Genomic DNA, 19,101 nt, shown 5'->3' on the forward strand with positions numbered 1-19,101 from the left:
AGAGAGAATTATTTATTTCAGCTTTTATTTCTTTCATCACATTCCCAGTGGGCCAGAAGTTTACATACACTCAATTAGTATTTGGTAGCATTAACTTTAAATTGTTTAACTTGGGTCAAACGTGTCAGGTAGCCTTCCACAAGCTTCCCACAATAAGTTCGGTGAATTTTGGCCCATCCCTCCTTCAGGCATTTGGAAATTGCTCCCAAGGATGAACCAGACTTGTGGAGGTCTACAATTTTTTTTCTGAGACCTTGGCTGATTCCTTTTGATTTTCCCATGAAATACATTCACAGGTATACCTCCAATAGACTCAAATGATGTCAGTTAGCCTATCAGAAGCTTCTAAAGCCATGACATAATTTTCTGGAATTTTCCAAGCTGTTTAAAGGCACAGTCAACTTAGTGTATGTAATCTTCTGACCCACTGGAATTGTGATACAGTGAATTATAAGTGAAATAATCTGTCTGTAAACAATTGTTGGAAAAATGACACGTGTCATGCACAAAGTAGATGTCCTAACCGACTTGCCAAAACTATAGTTTGTTAACATGAAATTTGTGGAGGGGTTGAAAAACGAATTTTAATGATTCCAACTGAAGTGTATGTAAACTTCTGACTTCAACTGTATCTCTATTAGTGCTGTCAATATGTCTATCAATCATGTTACTATCTTAATTAGTGCTGTCAATATGTCTATCAATCATGTTACTATCTCGATTAGTGCTGTCAATATGTCTATCAATCATGTTACTATCTCTATTAGTGCTGTCAATATCTCTATCAATCATGTTACTATCTCAATTAGTGCTGTCAATATGTCTATCAATCATGTTACTATCTCTATTAGTGCTGTCAATATGTCTATCAATCATGTTACTATCTATATTAGTGCTGTCAATGTCTATCAATCATCTTACTATCTCAATTAGTGCTGTCAATATGTCTATCAATCATGTTACTATCTATATTAGTGCTGTCAATATGTCTATCAATCATCTTACTATCTCAATTAGTGCTGTCAATATCTCTATCAATCATGTTACTATCTCAATTAGTGCTGTCAATATGTCTATCAATCATGTTACTATCTCTATTAGTGCTGTCGATATGTCTATCAATCATCTTACTATCTCAATTAGTGCTGTCAATATGTCTATCAATCATGTTACTATCTCAATTAGTGCTGTCAATATGTCTATCAAACATGTTACTATCTATATTAGTGCTGTCAATATGTCTATCAATCATCTTACTATCTCAATTAGTGCTGTCAATATCTCTATCAATCATGTTACTATCTCAATTAGTGCTGTCAATATGTCTATCAATCATGTTACTATCTCTATTAGTGCTGTCGATATGTCTCTCAATCATCTTACTATCTCAATTAGTGCTGTCAATATGTCTATCAATCATGTTACTATCTCAATTAGTGCTGTCAATATCTCTATCAATCATCTTACTATCTCAATTAGTGCTGTCAATATGTCTATCAATCATGTTACTATCTCTATTAGTGCTGTCAATATGTCTATCAATCATCTTACTATCTCAATTAGTGCTGTCAATATCTCTATCAATCATGTTACTATCTCAATTAGTGCTGTCAATATCACTATCAATCATGTTACTATCTCAATTAGTGCTGTCAATATCTCTATCAATCATGTTACTATCTCGATTAGTGCTGTCAATATGTCTATCAATCATGTTACTATCTCAATTAGTGCTGTCAATGTCTATCAATCATCTTACTATCTATATTAGTGCTGTCAATGTCTAGCAATCATCTTACTATCTCAATTAGTGCTGTCAATATCACTATCAATCATGTTACTATCTCGATTAGTGCTGTCAATATGTCTATCAATCATCTTACTATCTAAATTAGTGCTGTCAATATATCGCACGTAGTGCTGTCAATATCGCTATCAATCATGTTACTATCTCAATTAGTGCTGTCAATATGTCTATCAATCATGTTACTATCTAAATTAGTGCTGTCAATATGTCTATCAATCATGTTACTATCTAAATTAGTGCTGTCAATATATCGCACGTAGTGCTGTCAATATGTCTATCAATCATGTTACTATCTAAATTAGTGCTGTCAATATGTCTATTAATCATGTTACTATCTAAATTAGTGCTGTCAATATGTCTATCAATCATGTTACTATCTAAATTAGTGCTGTCAATATGTCTATCAATCATGTTACTATCTCGATCAGTGCTGTCGATATTAAGCACGTAGTGCTGTCAATATGTCTATCAATCATGTTACTAACTCAATCAGTCCTGTTACTATATCAGTCAGTCCTGGTTACTATCAATCACGTTACAATCTCTATTTGTGCTGTCAATATCTCTATCAATCATGTTACTTATCCAATCATCCCTGTTATAGCTCAGTCAGTCCTGTTACCATCTCAATCAGTTCTCTTACCATCTCTGTCGGTCCTCTTACCATCTCTGTCGGTCCTCTTACCATCTCTGTCGGTCCTCTTACTATCTCTGTCGGCCCTGTTACCATCTCTGTCGGTCCTCTTACCATCTCTGTCGGTCCTCTTACCATCTCTGTCGGCCCTGTTACCATCTCTGTCGGTCCTCTTACCATCTCTGTCGGTCCTCTTACCATCTCTGTCGGTCCTCTTACCATCTCTGTCGGCCCTGTTACCATCTCTGTCGGTCCCTCTTACCATCTGTCGGTCCTCTTACCATCTCTGTCGGTCCTCTTACCATCTCTGTCGGTCCTCTTACCATCTCTGTCGGTCCTCTTACCATCTCTGTCGGTCCTCTTACCATCTCTGTCGGTCCTCTTACCATCTCTGTCGGTCCTCTTACCATCTCTGTCGGTCCTCTTACCATCTCTGTCGGTCCTCTTACCATCTCTGTCGGTCCTCTTACCATCTCTGTCGGTCCTCTTACCATCTCTGTCGGTCCTCTTACTATCTCTGTCGGTCCTCTTACTATCTCTGTCGGTCCTCTTACTATCTCTGTCGGTCCTCTTACTATCTCTGTCGGTCCTCTTACTATCTCTGTCGGTCCTCTTACTATCTCTGTCGGTCCTCTTACCATCTCTGTCGGTCCTCTTACCATCTCTGTCGGTCCTCTTACCATCTCTGTCGGTCCTCTTACCATCTCTGTCGGTCCTCTTACTATCTCTGTCGGTCCTCTTACTATCTCTGTCGGTCCTCTTACCATCTCTGTCGGTCCTCTTACCATCTCTGTCGGTCCTCTTACCATCTCTGTCGGTCCTCTTACTATCTCTGTCGGTCCTCTTACTATCTCTGTCGGTCCTCTTACTATCTCTGTCGGTCCTCTTACTATCTCTGTCGGTCCTCTTACTATCTCTGTCGGTCCTCTTACTATCTCTGTCGGTCCTCTTACTATCTCTGTCGGTCCTCTTACTATCTCTGTCGGTCCTCTTACTATCTCTGTCGGTCCTCTTACTATCTCTGTCGGTCCTCTTACTATCTCTGTCGGTCCTCTTACTATCTCAGTCAGTCCTGTTACTATCTAATTTTTGTTACTATCAGAATTAGTCCTGTTACTATCTATCAGTCAGTCCTGTTACTATCTATCAGTCAGCCCTGTTACTATCTCAATCAGTCCTGTTACTATATCAGTCCTGTTACTATAGTCAGTCAGTCCTGTTACTATCTATCAGTCAGCCCTGTTACTATCTCAATCAGTCCTGTTACTATATCAGTCCTGTTACTATAGTCAGTCAGTCCTGTTACTATCTCAATCAGCTCTGTTAGGCTACTCTCTCTAACTCACCCCCAATATTGGGTATGTAACAGAATATACTTAGGCCGGGATTCAATCCGTTCGCACATTGAAACACGCTTGGCATTTAAAGGTCATTTCCAATTGAGCAATGTGCCTGTAATGCACGACTGGATTGAATCCAGCCCTTATTCAGATTACTTCTACATCTCCACCAGTGAATAGCTCGCAATGTCAAGAACATAAATGGTAGTAAATTAACAAAATAAAAGTATGATTATTTGAAACCCAATTAGGCTAGAGAGTTGCATTTTTTGACCGGCCAGCTATGTATGTAGATCTTCCCATTTTACTATTGGTCTTCATTCTCAGGGTTGAAAACGGAAAGAGTGGAACAGAGCTGCAACACTATGGGCGTCGCTTGATGTGTGTGTTTCCCCCTGAGAGGATGCCTATTTCTAGATCGGTGGGGGGCAAGGTTTGGCCACTGGAGGAGAAAAGCTGTGTTTCTGTTTTAGAGAAGAAATCCTCACAACCTAAACACTTCACACAGTGTTTTAACCATGTTGTTGTGTTGCGGTCTAGGTTCCACCAAGACTACAGGGTTGCGGTCAATATAAATGACTACCTCAACACACAATGAAGCACACACACAATGAAGCACATACACAATGAAGCACATACACAATGAAGCACACACACAATGAAGCACATACACAATGAAGCACATAAACAATGAAGCACACACACAATGAAGCACACACACAATGAAGCACATACACAATGAAGCACATAAACAATGAAGCACACACACAATGAAGCACATACACAATGAAGCACATAAACAATGAAGCACATACACAATGAAGCACATACACAATGAAGCACATACACAATGAAGCACATAAACAATGAAGCACACACACAATGAAGCACATAAACAATGAAGCACATAAACAATGAAGCACATACACAATGAAGCACACACACAATGAAGCACATACACAATGAAGCACACACACAATGAAGCACATACACAATGAAGCACACCCACACAGGTCTTTCTAGAAACTAGGGTACCAGTGAGGATTTCTTATACTGGACAACTTGTTAACAAGTCATTGATAATAAATCAGCCATTTTTTTTCATGTCATTACATTAAGATACAGTATAAGGGGGGATCATACACTTCAAGGCCAAGAGCTTGCAAAGTTGTCATCAAGGCAAAGGTTGACTACTTTGAAGAATCTCAAATGTAAAATATATTTTGGTTCGTTTAACACCTTTTGGGTTACTACATGATTCCATGTGTGTTGTTTCATAGTTTTGATGTCTTCACTATTATTCTACAATGTAGAAAAGAGTCAAAATAAAATAAAAACCCTTTTATTTGAGTAGGTGTCCAATGAGTAGGTGTCCAAACCTTTGACTGGTACTGTATGTCCAGAATATTTTGAGTCTAGCTGTGTGCAATTGTGTAAAATAGACTATTGCACAACACCCAACACTTTTCCTATTAATGATTCTGGATATAATGACAACAAATGACATAGCCTAGTGGGCTTATTCACAACATGATCTGGTAATGAAATAACATGACAAATCCATTTTATTTTCCATGTTACACCTGCCATTTTAAACAACAAGGGGTTTGAAGTAGCCCACTTGAACATGAATTTGGAGCTCAGAAATTCAAGTACTAGAATATGGCTACCTTGTGTTGAAAACCTGACATTTCCTCAATTTGGTGCTTGAAGATTCCTTCTAATTATTGTTGCCAATTTATAAGTTCTCCTGCTCCCATATAATTATCTGTGATTTGATTTTTTAGCAGGTTTTTGTTGCCAGTTTCGTTTGTTTCCTGACGCAACTATATTGCCATAAAATCACTTGCGGTTGTTATGAGGACGACAACATCTAATGAAAAATCGGCATGTATGCATCCAATCTATTTAGTCAGGCAATGTCCACATTACTCTCACATCTTTTAAAACGTAATAATAATCATTAGAATATCAAGGCCTAAAAAAATCTTTTTTCTTAACGTGGTAATGAATGACCTACTTTTTCTTTTGCACTTTTTGCATTCTAGTTGGGTGGATGGGGTTTTTATATTAGGCCCTACATGTACAATTATATAAATGATACAATTATTTAACATGGTTGAGATCCTTGAAAAGGACAATAGTGCTTGAAAGCGTCCCTGAACGACATTGAATTAGTCTTGCCTGTATGAACCCTACAGGATGTATAGTCCTAGTCCTGTGTTGTCGTATAGGTGGAGTAATGGGCTACTTACAGGATGTATAGTCCTAGTCCTGTGTTGTCGTATAGGTGGAGTAATGGGCTACTTAAAGGATGTATAGTCCTAGTCCTGTGTTGTTGTATAGGTGGAGTAATGGGCTACTTAAATGATGTATAGTCCTAGTCCTGTGTTGTTGTATAGGTGGAGTAATGGGCTACTTAAAGGATGTATAGTCCTAGTCCTGTGTTGTTGTATAGGTGGAGTAATGGGCTACTTACAGGATGTATAGTCCTAGTCCTGTGTTGTTGTATAGGTGGAGTAATGGGCTACTTACAGGATGTATAGTCCTAGTCCTGTGTTCTTGAGCTTGATGCCTTAATAAGCTCCTTTCCTGAGGACGGCTCACCTCTCACAGTTCTGGGCGACTTTAACCTCCCCACGTCTACCTTTGACTCATTCCTCTCTGCCTCCTTCTTTCCACTCCTCTCCTCTTTTGACCTCACCCTCTCACCTTCCCCCCCTACTCACAAGGCAGGCAATACGCTCGACCTCATCTTTACTAGATGCTGTTCTTCCACTAACCTCATTGCAACTCCCCTCCAAGTCTCCGACCACTACCTTGTATCCTTTTCCCTCTCGCTCTCATCCAACACTTCCCACACTGCCCCTACTCGGATGGTATCGCGCCGTCCCAACCTTCGCTCTCTCTCCCCCGCTACTCTCTCCTCTTCCATCCTATCATCTCTTCCCTCTGCTCAAACCTTCTCCAACCTATCTCCTGATTCTGCCTCCTCAACCCTCCTCTCCTCCCTTTCTGCATCCTTTGACTCTCTCTGCCCCCTATCCTCCAGGCCGGCTCGGTCCTCCCCTCCCGCTCCGTGGCTCGACGACTCATTGCGAGCTCACAGAACAGGGCTCCGGGCAGCCGAGCGGAAATGGAGGAAAACTCGCCTCCCTGCGGACCTGGCATCCTTTCACTCCCTCCTCTCTACATTTTCCTCTTCTGTCTCTGCTGCTAAAGCCACTTTCTACCATGCTAAATTCCAAGCATCTGCCTCTAACCCTAGGAAGCTCTTTGCCACCTTCTCCTCCCTCCTGAATCCTCCTCCCCCTCCCCCCTCCTCCCTCTCTGCAGATGACTTCGTCAACCATTTCGAAAAGAAGGTCGACGACATCCGATCCTCGTTTGCTAAGTCAAATGACACCGCTGGTTCTGCTCACACTGCCCTACCCTGTGCTCTGACCTCTTTCTCCCCTCTCTCTCCAGATGAAATCTCGCGTCTTGTGACGGCCGGCCGCCCAACAACCTGCCCGCTTGACCCCATCCCCTCCTCTCTTCTCCAGACCATTTCCAGAGACCTTCTCCCTTACCTCACCTCGCTCATCAACTCATCCCTGACCGCTGGCTACATCCCTTCTGTCTTCAAGAGAGCAAGAGTTGCACCCCTTCTGAAAAAACCTACACTCGATCCCTCCGATGTCAACAACTACAGACCAGTATCCCTTCTTTATTTTCTCTCCAAAACTCTTGAACGTGCCGTCCTTGGCCAGCTCTCCCGCTATCTCTCTCTGAATGACCTTCTTGATCCAAATCAGTCAGGTTTCAAGACTAGTCATTCAACTGAGACTGCTCTTCTCTGTATCACGGAGGCGCTCCGCACTGCTAAAGCTAACTCTCTCTCCTCTGCTCTCATCCTTCTAGACCTATCGGCTGCCTTCGATACTGTGAACCATCAGATCCTCCTCTCCACCCTCTCCGAGTTGGGCATCTCCGGCGCGGCCCACGCTTGGATTGCGTCCTACCTGACAGGTCGCTCCTACCAGGTGGCGTGGCGAGAATCTGTCTCCTCACCACGCGCTCTCACCACTGGTGTCCCCCAGGGCTCTGTTCTAGGCCCTCTCCTATTCTCGCTATACACCAAGTCACTTGGCTCTGTCATAACCTCACATGGTCTCTCTTATCATTGCTATGCAGACGACACACAATTAATCTTCTCCTTTCCCCCTTCTGATGACCAGGTGGCGAATCGCATCTCTGCATGTCTGGCAGACATATCAGTGTGGATGACGGATCACCACCTCAAGCTGAACCTCGGCAAGACGGAGCTGCTCTTCCTCCCGGGGAAGGACTGCCCGTTCCATGATCTCGCCATCACGGTTGACAACTCCATTGTGTCCTCCTCCCAGAGTGCTAAGAACCTTGACGTGATCCTGGACAACACCCTGTCGTTCTCAACTAACATCAAGGCGGTGGCCCGTTCCTGTAGGTTCATGCTCTACAACATCCGCAGAGTACGACCCTGCCTCACACAGGAAGCGGCGCATGTCCTAATCCAGGCACTTGTCATCTCCCGTCTGGATTACTGCAACTCGCTGTTGGCTGGGCTCCCTGCCTGTGCCATTAAACCCCTACAACTCATCCAGAATGCCGCAGCCCGTCTGGTGTTCAACCTTCCCAAGTTCTCTCACGTCACCCCGCTCCTCCGCTCTCTCCACTGGCTTCCAGTTGAAGCTCGCATCTGCTACAAGACCATGGTGCTTGCCTACGGAGCTGTGAGGGGAACGGCACCTCAGTACCTCCAGGCTCTGATCAGGCCCTACACCCAAACAAGGGCACTGCGTTCATCCACCTCTGGCCTGCTCGCCTCTCTACCACTGAGGAAGTACAGTTCCCGCTCAGCTCAGTCAAAACTGTTCGCTGCTCTGGCCCCCCAATGGTGGAACAAACTCCCTCACGACGCCAGGACAGCAGAGTCAATCACCACCTTCCGGAGACATCTGAAACCCCACCTCTTTAAGGAATACCTAGGATAGGATAAAGTAATCCTTCTACCCCCCCCCCTTAAAAGATTTAGATGCACTATTGTAAAGTGGCTGTTCCACTGGATGTCATAAGGTGAATGCACCAATTTGTAAGTCGCTCTGGATAAGAGCGTCTGCTAAATGACTTAAATGTAAATGTAAAAAGTTGTTGTATAGGTGGAGTAATGGGCTACTTAAATGATATATAGTCCTAGTCCTGTGTTGTTGTATAGGTGGAGTAACGGGATACTTACAGGTTGTATAGTCCTAGTCCTGTGTTGTTGTATAGGTGGAGTAATGGGCTACTTACAGGATGTATAGTCCTAGTCCTGTGTTGTTGTATAGGTGGAGTAATGGGCTACTTAAAGGATGTATAGTCCTAGTCCTGTGTTGTTGTATAGGTGGAGTAATGGGCTACTTAAATGATGTATAGTCCTAGTCCTGTGTTGTTGTATAGGTGGAGTAATGGGCTACTTACAGGATGTATAGTCCTAGTCCTGTGTTGTTGTATAGGTGGAGTAACGGGATACTTACAGGTTGTATAGTCCTAGTCCTGTGTTGTTGTATAGGTGCAGTAATGGGCTACTTACAGGATGTATAGTCCTAGTCCTGTGTTGTTGTATAGGTGGAGTAATGGGCTACTTACAGGATGTATAGTCCTAGTGCTGTGTTGTTGTATAGGTGGAGTAATGGGCTACTTAAAGGATGTATAGTCCTAGTCCTGTGTTGTTGTATAGGTGGAGTAATGGGCTACTTACAGGATATATAGTCCTAGTCCTGTGTTGTTGTATAGGTGGAGTAATGGGCTACTTACAGGATGTATAGTCCTAGTCCTGTGTTGTTGTATAGGTGGAGTAACGGGATACTTACAGGATGTACAGTCCTGTGTTGTTGTATAGGTGTAGTAATGGGCTACTTACAGGATGTATAGTCCTAGTCCTGTGTTGTTGTATAGGTGGAGTAATGGGCTACTTACAGGATGTATAGTCCTAGTCCTGTGTTGTTGTATAGGTGGAGTAACGGGATACTTACAGGATGTACAGTCCTGTGTTGTTGTATAGGTGTAGTAATGGGCTACTTACAGGATGTATAGTCCTAGTCCTGTGTTGTTGTATAGGTGGATTAATGGGCTACTTATTAGGATATTATAGTATTAGTCCTGTGTTGTTGTATAGGTATTATTAACAGGATACTTACAGGATGTATAGTCCTAGTCCTGTGTTGTTGTATAGGTGGAGTAATGGGCTACTTAAATGATGTATAGTCCTAGTCCTGTGTTGTTGTATAGGTGGAGTAATGGGCTACTTACAGGATGTATAGTCCTAGTCCTGTGTTGTTGTATAGGTGGAGTAACGGGATACTTACAGGATGTATAGTCCTAGTCCTGTGTTGTTGTATAAGTGGAGTAATGGGCTACTTACAGGATGTATAGTCCTAGTCCTGTGTTGTTGTATAGGTGGAGTAACAGGATACTTACAGGATATATAGTCCTAGTCCTGTGTTGTTGTATAGGTGGAGTAATGGGCTACTTACAGGATGTATAGTCCTAGTCCTGTGTTGTTCTATAGGTGGAGTAATGGGCTACTTAAAGGATGTATAGTCCTAGTCCTGTGTTGTTGTATAGGTGGAGTAATGGGCTACTTACAGGATGTATAGTCCTAGTCCTGTGTTGTTGTATAGGTGGAGTAATGGGCTACTTAAAGGATGTATAGTCCTAGTCCTGTGTTGTTGTATAGGTGGAGTAGTGGGCTACTTACAGGATGTATAGTCCTAGTACTGTGTTGTTGTATAGGTGGAGTAATGGGCTACTTACAGGATGTATAGTCCTAGTCCTGTGTTGTTGTATAGGTGGAGTAATGGGCTACTTAAAGGATGTATAGTCCTAGTCCTGTGTTGTTGTATAGGTGGAGTAATGGGCTACTTAAAGGATGTATAGTCCCAGTCCTGTGTTGTTGTATAAGTGGAGTAATGGGCTACTTAAAGGATGTATAGTCCCAGTCCTGTGTTGTTGTATAAGTGGAGTAATGGGCTACTTACAGGATGTATAGTCCCAGTCCTGTGTTGTTGTATAAGTGGAGTAATGGGCTACTTTGCATCTATTCCCTTTTATTCCTCGAGGTACACACCTGGAACAGCATGAAAATCCTTTTATCTTGTTTCAAACCATTTAGAAATGTTTTGCCCAATGTCACACTGGCCTCTCTATTAAATAGAAAGAAGATAGAAAGAGTTGTGCGCATGCGTTTGTATCTTTGTGTAATGTGTGTGTGTGTGTGTATCCGCTTGGTCACGGTGGATGAGCACTCTGATTAATGCTTACAGACAGACAACAGATGGGGGAGAGAGGTGAGATATGAGGGGAGAGAGGATATAGATGGTTGAGGACAGGGAGTTGGAGAGAGATATGAGGAGTGGGAGAGAGAGATGAGGAATGGTAGAGAGAGATGAGGAATGGGAGAGAGGGAGAAACAGAAGCAAGGAGAGAGAAGAGAGAGAGAGAGAGAGAGAGAGAGAGAGAGAGAGAGAGAGAGAGATGGAAAGAGAAAGCAGTGTAATTCCATCCTAACCCTGTGGTTTTGTTGAGGTTGTGTTGTGGCAGTGTTTTAACTATGTTGTTGTGTTGCGGTCTAGGTTCCGCCATGACTACAGGGTTGCGGTCAATATAAATGACTACCTCGACATCTACTGTCCATTCTACACCAACGGCCCTCCGGCTCACGGTCGAATGGAACGCTATATCCTGTTCATGGTCAACCATGAGGGGTACACTTCCTGTCAACACAGGATGAGGGGATTCAAGCGCTGGGAGTGCAACCGTCCTACCGGTCCTGATGGTCCCCTGCGCTTCTCAGAAAAGTTCCAGCTGTTTACGCCTTTCTCCCTGGGCTTCGAGTTCAGGCCAGGACATGAATACTACTATATCTGTGCGTAATATATCATACCACTACAATATAACTAATATGTGAGTAATATATTGTACTACAGTACTACCACTATAAATGTGAGTAATATATTGTACTACAGTACTACTACTATAAATGTGAGTAATATATTGTACTACAGTACTACTACTATAAATGTGAGTAATATATTGTACTACTACAGTACTACCACTATAAATGTGAGAAATATATTGTACTACTACAGTACTACCACTATAAATGTGAGTAATATCTTGAACTTCTACAGTACTACTTACTACTATAAATGTTAGAAATATGTCGTACTACTGCAGTACAACAACAACATATTATGGGGTGAGTCGAAAAGTCAATTTAAGTCGAATTTGACATGAATGCATGACGAAGTACAATTTTTTTACTTCAATGTAAGTTAGGATTTACTCCTCTTACTGCTACAGTACAACTACTAGTATATGTATTACTACTGCTATGAGGAGAGAGAGAAGAGGAGGAACGAGAGAAAGGTAGAGGGAGGGAGGGCAGAGGAAGGGTCATGGTTATTTCCTCTGAGCAGCAGATTTTTATGTTGCTCTGAGGTCAGACTTGGCTCTTCTTATCCTCTCACTGTGTGTGTGTGTGTGTGTGTGTGTGTGTGTGTGTGTGTGTGTGTGTGTGTGTGTGTGTGTGTGTGTGTGTGTGTGTGTGTGTGTGTGTGTGTGTGTGTGTGTGTGTGTGTGTGTGTGTGTGTGTGTGTGTGTGTGTGTGTGTGTCTCCCTTTCAACCTCATGGACACCAGATGTAGTGGGATCACCCAGGTCTAACCTGGACCCCATTCACAGTGGCATAACCAACATAGCAAACAACAAACTCCATCTCATTTTCTCATTTTCTTTCCCTCTCTCTTTCTCTCTGTCAGCATCTCCTCATCCTAACCATGTAGGGAGGCCGTGTCTGAGGCTGAAGGTGTATGTCAGACCCCCAGGTAAGTCACGCTCTAACTACACACACATACATGCACACAAACACACAAAGAGAAGACAGGACAGTAGAAAGACAGGAATCCTCTCGTTCAAATTCCTAATAGAGACATGACTCCTCTCCTTTAAATGTAGTTCCTAATAGAGACAGAACTCATCTCCTTTAAATGTAGTTCCTAATAGAGACATGAACTCATCTCCTTTAAATGTAGTTCCTAATAGAGACATGACTCCTCTCCTTTAAATGTAGTTCCTAATAGAGACATGACTCATCTCCTTTAAATGTAGTTCCTAAGAGACATGACCCCTCTCCTTTAAACGTAGTTCCTAATAGAGACATGACCCCTCTCCTTTAAATGTAGTTCCTAAGAGAGACATGACTCCTCTCCTTTAAATGTAGTTCCTAATAGACATGACTCCTCTCCTTTAAATGTAGTTCCTAAGAGACATGACACATCTCCTTTAAATGTAGTTCCTAATAGACATGACTCATCTCCTGTAAATGTAGTTCCTAATAGAGACATGACCCCTCTCCTTTAAATGTAGTTCCCAATAGAGACATGACTCCTCTCCTTTAAATGTAGTTCCTAAAAGACATGACTCCTCTCCTTTCAATGTAGTTCCTAATAGAGACATGATTCCTCTCCTTTAAATGTAGTTTGTAATGGAGACATGACTCCTCTCCTCTGTAATTACTTGTTTTTTTCTGACTGACATAGAAACCTCATCTTCATGACTCCTCTCCTTTAAATGTAGTTCCTAATAGAGACAGAACTCCTCAACTTTAAACGTCGTTCCTAATAGAGACATGACTCCTCTCCTTTAAATGTAGTTCCTAATAGAGACATGACCCCTCTCTTTTAAATGTAGTTCCTAATAGAGACATGACTCCTCTCCTTTAAATATAGTTCCTAATAGAGACATGACCCCTCTCCTTTACATTTACATTTACATGTAGTTCCTAATACAGACATGACATGACATGATTTGACTTCTCTCCTTTAAATGTAGTTCCTAATAGAGACATGACACCTCTCCTTTAAATGTAATTCCTAATAGACATGACCCCTCTCCTTTAAATGTAGTTCCTAATAGAGACATGACCCCTCTCCTTTAAATGTAGTTCCTAATAGAGACATGACTCCTCTCCTTTAAATATAGTTCCTAATAGAGACATGACCCCTCTCCTTTAAATGTAGTTCCTAATACAGACATGACATGATTTGACTTCTCTCCTTTAAATGTAGTTCCTAATAGAGACATGACACCTCTCCTTTAAATGTAGTTCCTAATAGAGACAGAACTCCTCAACTTTAAATGTCGTTCCTAATAGACATGACTCCTCTCCTTTAAATGTAGTTCCTAATAGAGACATGACACCTCTCCTTTAAATGTAGTTCCTAATAGAGACATGACCCCTCTCCTTTAAATGTAGTTCCTAATAGAGACATGACCCTCTCCTTTAAATGTAGTTCCTAATAGAGACATGACCCCTCTCCTTTAAATGTAGTTCCTAATAGAGACATGACTCCTCTCCTTTAAATATAGTTCCTAATAGAGACATGACCCCTCTCCTTTAAATGTAGTTCCTAATACAGACATGACATGATTTGACTTCTCTCCTTTAAATGTAGTTCCTAATAGAGACATGACACCTCTCCTTTAAATGTAGTTCCTAATACAGAACTCCTCAACTTTAAATGTCGTTCCTAATAGACATGACTCCTCTCCTTTAAATGTAGTTCCTAATAGAGACATGACACCTCTCCTTTAAATGTAGTTCCTAATAGAGACAGAACTCCTCAACTTTAAATGTCGTTCCTAATAGACATGACCCCTCTCCTTTAAATGTAGTTCCTAATAGAGACATGACCCCTCTCCTTTAAATGTAGTTCCTAATAGAGACATGACTCCTCTCCTTTAAATGTAGTTCCTAATATAGACATGACCCCTCTCCTTTAAATGTAGTTCCTAATAGAGACATGACCCCTCTCCTTTAAATGTAGTTCCTAATAGAGACATGACTCCTCTCCTTTAAATGTAGTTCCTTAATACAGACATGACATGATTTGACTTCTCTCCTTTAAATGTAGTTCCTAATAGAGACATGACTCCTCTCCTTTAAATGTAGTTCCTAATAGAGACATGACTCCTCTCCTTTAAATGTAGTTCCTAATAGACATGACTCCTCTCCTTTAAATGTAGTTCCTAATAGACATGACTCCTCTCCTTTAAATGTAGTTCCTAATAGAGACATGACTCCTCTCCTCTGTAATTACTTTTTTTTTCTGACTGACATAGAAACCTCATCTTCTTCTAGACTCTACAATTATCACTGTGACTGTGACTGTGACTGTGACTTTTGTCTGACTGTAGAAACCTCATCTTCTTCTAGACTCTACAAGTATCACTGTGTGTGACTGTGACTGTGTGCGTGTGTGTGTGTGTGCGTGTATTAAACTGTAATTAGGTTGCTTAAACCCCCTGCTGAGGTCTTGGCGACATTAGTCTCCTCTCTCTCTTTCTCCTCTACACTCTTTCTCTCTTGCTGTATCTGGAACTCCAGCACTTTCTTATTATTTTCTGTCTATTTTAGTCATTTTCTCTCCATTCTGTTGTTCTCTCTCTCCAATCAGTTGTTTGTTTAGATTTCTTTCACTCTACTTTCAAATACTTCTATCATTTTTCTCTCCACTTTCAGATCGTTCTGGCCTTCTCTTTCTCTCTGTTCTATTCTGTCCTTTCTGTCCTCTCTGTCCCTCTGTTCTGTCGTTTTCTTTCTCTCTGTCTGTTCAGACTTCAGTGTTTTCGCTCTCTGTTGAGTCATGCTGTCATTCTCTCTCTCTGTTCCAGGCAGTTCAGGGTTTGACTCTCCAGAGCCCTTTCTGACTGATGGAGCTGCAGACTGGAGCCCAGAGTCCTGCTAGCCCCAGCCCTAATACCCAGCCTGGCCTCACTGCTACTGGGCTATCTCTCATCGCTGTGACCCCTCATACACTGGAGCAAGACCTACACCAGAGTCTTTGCTGGAAGACTGCCTGTAAGACTGCCTGGCTGGCTGTCCCTCAAACTCCCACACGCTCAGGGAGAAACTCTCTTTCAGTCCTGGATTAAAAACTACTGTGGGTCCCCAGGACAAGCATTTACAGCTCTTGGGCTAATTCATGGATGAAGAGCCCCTTGTCTAAACTTAACCCTAACCCCTCTGGGGTGTCTGAAGGGACATGGATGTGGGGTGGTGGTAGTTGGCTGGACACACACATGCATGACCACTGTGAATCTGGACTGAACTGACGGTTTCTGTTATGTTAACATGATCACATATAATTTAACTGAAGATGGATCCACTGATGTCATGGTTATATTTGAAATGGACAGTTAATTATAATTCCAAAGTGCAGATTCTGATCTGACACTCAGAAGCCTTCTGATGGACATAGTTACTGCTGCAACGCCCAGCCCACAGAGCGAAGAGGAGAAGGAGGGGGAGAGGGAAACAGGCAGTGTGAGAGAGAAATAAACAAAGAAAATGAGAAAGAAAGAAAGAGAGTCTCGGGACCGAGACTTCTTTAAGATACTTCTTTAATGTCGGGAAGAGAACATAATGAGAAGGCACTGTGTTCACACACACACAAACAAGAACACTGACACGTTTCTACCCTGTTTCATCTTATTTTTGTTCCGTTTAAAAGCACCATCAAATATTCATGAGAGAGAGAGAGAGATAGAGATAGACAGAGAGAGACAGAGAGAGACAGAGAGAAACAGAGAGACAGAGAGACAGAGAGACAGAGAGAGAAACAGAGAGACAGAGAGAGAGAGAAACAGAGAGAGAGACAGAGAGAGACAGAGAGACAGAGAGAGAGACAGAGAGAGACAGAGAGAGACAGAGAGAGAGACAGAGAGAGAGAGACAGAGAGACAGAGAGAGAGACAGACAGAGAGAGACAGAGAGAGAGACAGAGACAGAGAGAGACAGACAGAGACAGAGACAGACAGAGACAGACAGAGAGAGACAGAGAGAGACAGAAAGGAAAGTTTGGTCATTGCTTTATTCTCCAACCCTAAAACAGTTGATGATGACTCAGTATTCTGTTCCTCTGATGTTGCGTGTCTTAGTGTGTGTAATCCGCCGGTAGTTGGTTGTATCATGTACAGCATTTACGCTAAGGCGATCCCTGCCATGGTTTAATGTATAAAAGGTTTCCTTCACGTCTCCATCTCATCAGTTTGTCTCCTGTTCTGATCTGTTGTTGTTGTCAAGATGATGAGAGACAGGAGAGAAACACACCAATAAAGGTTGTTTTGTCTACAAAGTGACTGTCAGTTATTATTGTCTTCTATACAGTAACACAGGAATAGTTGCTATTTCTTGGTTGAAACCATTGCCCCCTGCTGGCCAGTGAGTGTCAGAAATATCTCTAGATTCAGGGGGAAACCCAAGTTACTTGTAATGGGGAGAGAAAGCCAGTTTTCTGTAAAAACATGTTTTTGTTTAATTAATGGCTTTCCAATTCATCACTTTCACTGAAAAAACTATGAGAGAGAAAAATGTAAAATGAACAGCAACAAAACTGTCATGCACAGACCTACACTAGGGCCTGAAGTATGTCTTGGCTTGGGAAAACTCCTAGCCTTAGGTCATACTACAAAACGTACAGTTTTATGAACCAGAATGCTAACTTATGGCACCTCGAGGTGTCTCTTGAGGTCCTGGATCTCTCTCTCCATGTGGTAGATATCATCAGACAACTGCCTGTGGCCGGACTGGGCCTTCATCAGTTGGCAGTGGAGACGCTTCACGATGGCATCGTACCGTCTGTTCTGGATCTGAGAACAATACACTTGGGTTTTAAACAGATATTGTACTTTTTGATTTTTGTTGACATTGTCCTGCATTTCTTTCCTTTTTGTATGTACAACACTTTGAGCTGCATGTTCGAAAGGTACCAGATAAAAAGTTATTCTTATTATGAATACTGTACATGGTGGGTCTTTATCTGACATTAACATTAACTGTTTGTTTTTACGTATCACATATGACCGTAATCTGTCAGCATCTACACTGGTTCCTCAGCTGCTCTGACCTGTGCCTGCTTCACAGCGTTCCCCTCTGGGTTCTCCAGGTCGGCCCTCAGCTCCTCTCTCCTCTCTGTGAGCACTCTGACCAGAGTCCTCTTCTCCACAAGCTCCCTGTGAGCCCTCGTCTGGCTCTCCGCTTGCAAGACGGCCGTCAGGTGGCTCTCCAACTTGTTCCGGTAGGTGTTGTAACCGGCCAGCACGCAGCTGGAGTTGTCCTCCTCTTCCTCGATCAGCAGTCGGAGCACTGTGTTTTCGTTGTAGACGGTGATGGAACGCAAGCCCAGGTTTTGCAACTGTGGCTGCAGCTGTTCCATCTCACCCTCCAGGATGAGAATCTGCCTCACGTTGGTTTTTAACTCCACTTCAGCTTCTTTGCCTTTCTTCTCAATGTAGTGTGGCCTGGTAGCAGATGAAAACAACATTGCTTTATACTGAGTGTTAAAACAAATGTTCCGATATTAATGTTGCATGGAAAATGTATATAATGTAAGCAGCAACAATTACAGTGTTCCTGGAGTTTTAAAATGTTACTGGTCAGTGAGTTAGCAGGTAAGGAGAGATTCACCTGGAGAGAGCTGAGCACTTGTTGTTCCTCCTGGAGGGCCACAATCTGGGCATATCCTTGTTGAGAGACGTCTTCTAAAGCTTGTGTTAGAGAGAAGTCAGGCCCTCCATGTGTCTCTACAGCAATACATGGAAGGGACCATGTCACCTCTGAAGAAAGAATGTGGTTTGTTATTGGTTAAGCTAGCTAGCTTCCTAAATTAGCTTGTTGTAGCCCTACTAATGTTAGCTCTTTAGTAGCCCCAACCCCAACAACTTTAGGCATACTTTGGGCTGTTTTAGCAAAGCATCCCAACATAATACAGATAGTCCAACATTTTAAAATGAATTTGCTATATGTTTTCTTGCCATTTTCCACCGTCATCCCAGCAGAGTTGGCCATGTTGACACGTTTGTTGTTGAGCCCGAAACAGAGTTGGTTTTCGCGCTCAGCTCAGCACGTGCGCTCTCTTGGCCTGGTGGACGTTTCCGGTGGGGGGTTTCCGGTGTGATTCCCCCAATACGTCCCATATTGACTGACTTCACCTTTGCCGAGTAAAACAATATCTTTATGTTAAGAATTAAACCATTAAAGAAACCACAAGTTCGGACACACCCAAAGAGTTCCATTGAATTGAGTGGCTCATCTTCATTTTCCAGATATTGGAGAAACGTTCATTTGTGCCCTTCCCACTCAAAATGTAGGGAAAATAAATAGTGATGTTATTCAAATCCATTGGTCAGTGAAGTAAACTAAGTGAAATGTAGCCCGAAATTTCGTATTAATTTATTTTACAATGGATTGCCAAATGT

The 19,101-nt window shown here is 42.3% G+C and overlaps 2 protein-coding genes across 3 annotated transcripts in view; one reads left to right on the plus strand and one right to left on the minus strand.

Moving 5' to 3' along the window:
- The window catches only part of LOC124011342 (ephrin-A2-like), a 47,427-nt gene extending 30,965 nt beyond the window's left edge, over window positions 1–16,462 (plus strand). For both annotated transcript variants that reach the window (XM_046324623.1, XM_046324624.1), the window contains 3 exons: window positions 11,416–11,708; window positions 12,604–12,669; window positions 15,518–16,462. In XM_046324623.1, coding sequence (XP_046180579.1) covers window positions 11,416–11,708; window positions 12,604–12,669; window positions 15,518–15,591 — 433 coding nt within the window. In that variant the 3' untranslated portion in view covers window positions 15,592–16,462. The remainder of the gene's footprint in view (window positions 1–11,415; window positions 11,709–12,603; window positions 12,670–15,517) is intronic.
- Window positions 16,463–16,637: 175 nt separating this feature from the next.
- Window positions 16,638–18,454, minus strand: LOC124010621 (coiled-coil domain-containing protein 122-like). Its single transcript, XM_046323292.1, has 3 exons — window positions 18,311–18,454; window positions 17,751–18,144; window positions 16,638–17,493 (listed from the first exon to the last, which is right to left on the minus strand). The coding sequence occupies exons 1-3, from the start codon at window positions 18,361–18,363 to the stop codon at window positions 17,347–17,349; spliced, it is 594 nt and encodes a 197-aa protein (XP_046179248.1). The 5' UTR covers window positions 18,364–18,454; the 3' UTR covers window positions 16,638–17,346.
- Window positions 18,455–19,101: the final 647 nt, after the last annotated feature.

The sequence above is a fragment of the Oncorhynchus gorbuscha genome, linkage group LG23 (assembly GCF_021184085.1).
Source record: "Oncorhynchus gorbuscha isolate QuinsamMale2020 ecotype Even-year linkage group LG23, OgorEven_v1.0, whole genome shotgun sequence".
NCBI lineage: Eukaryota > Metazoa > Chordata > Actinopteri > Salmoniformes > Salmonidae > Oncorhynchus > Oncorhynchus gorbuscha.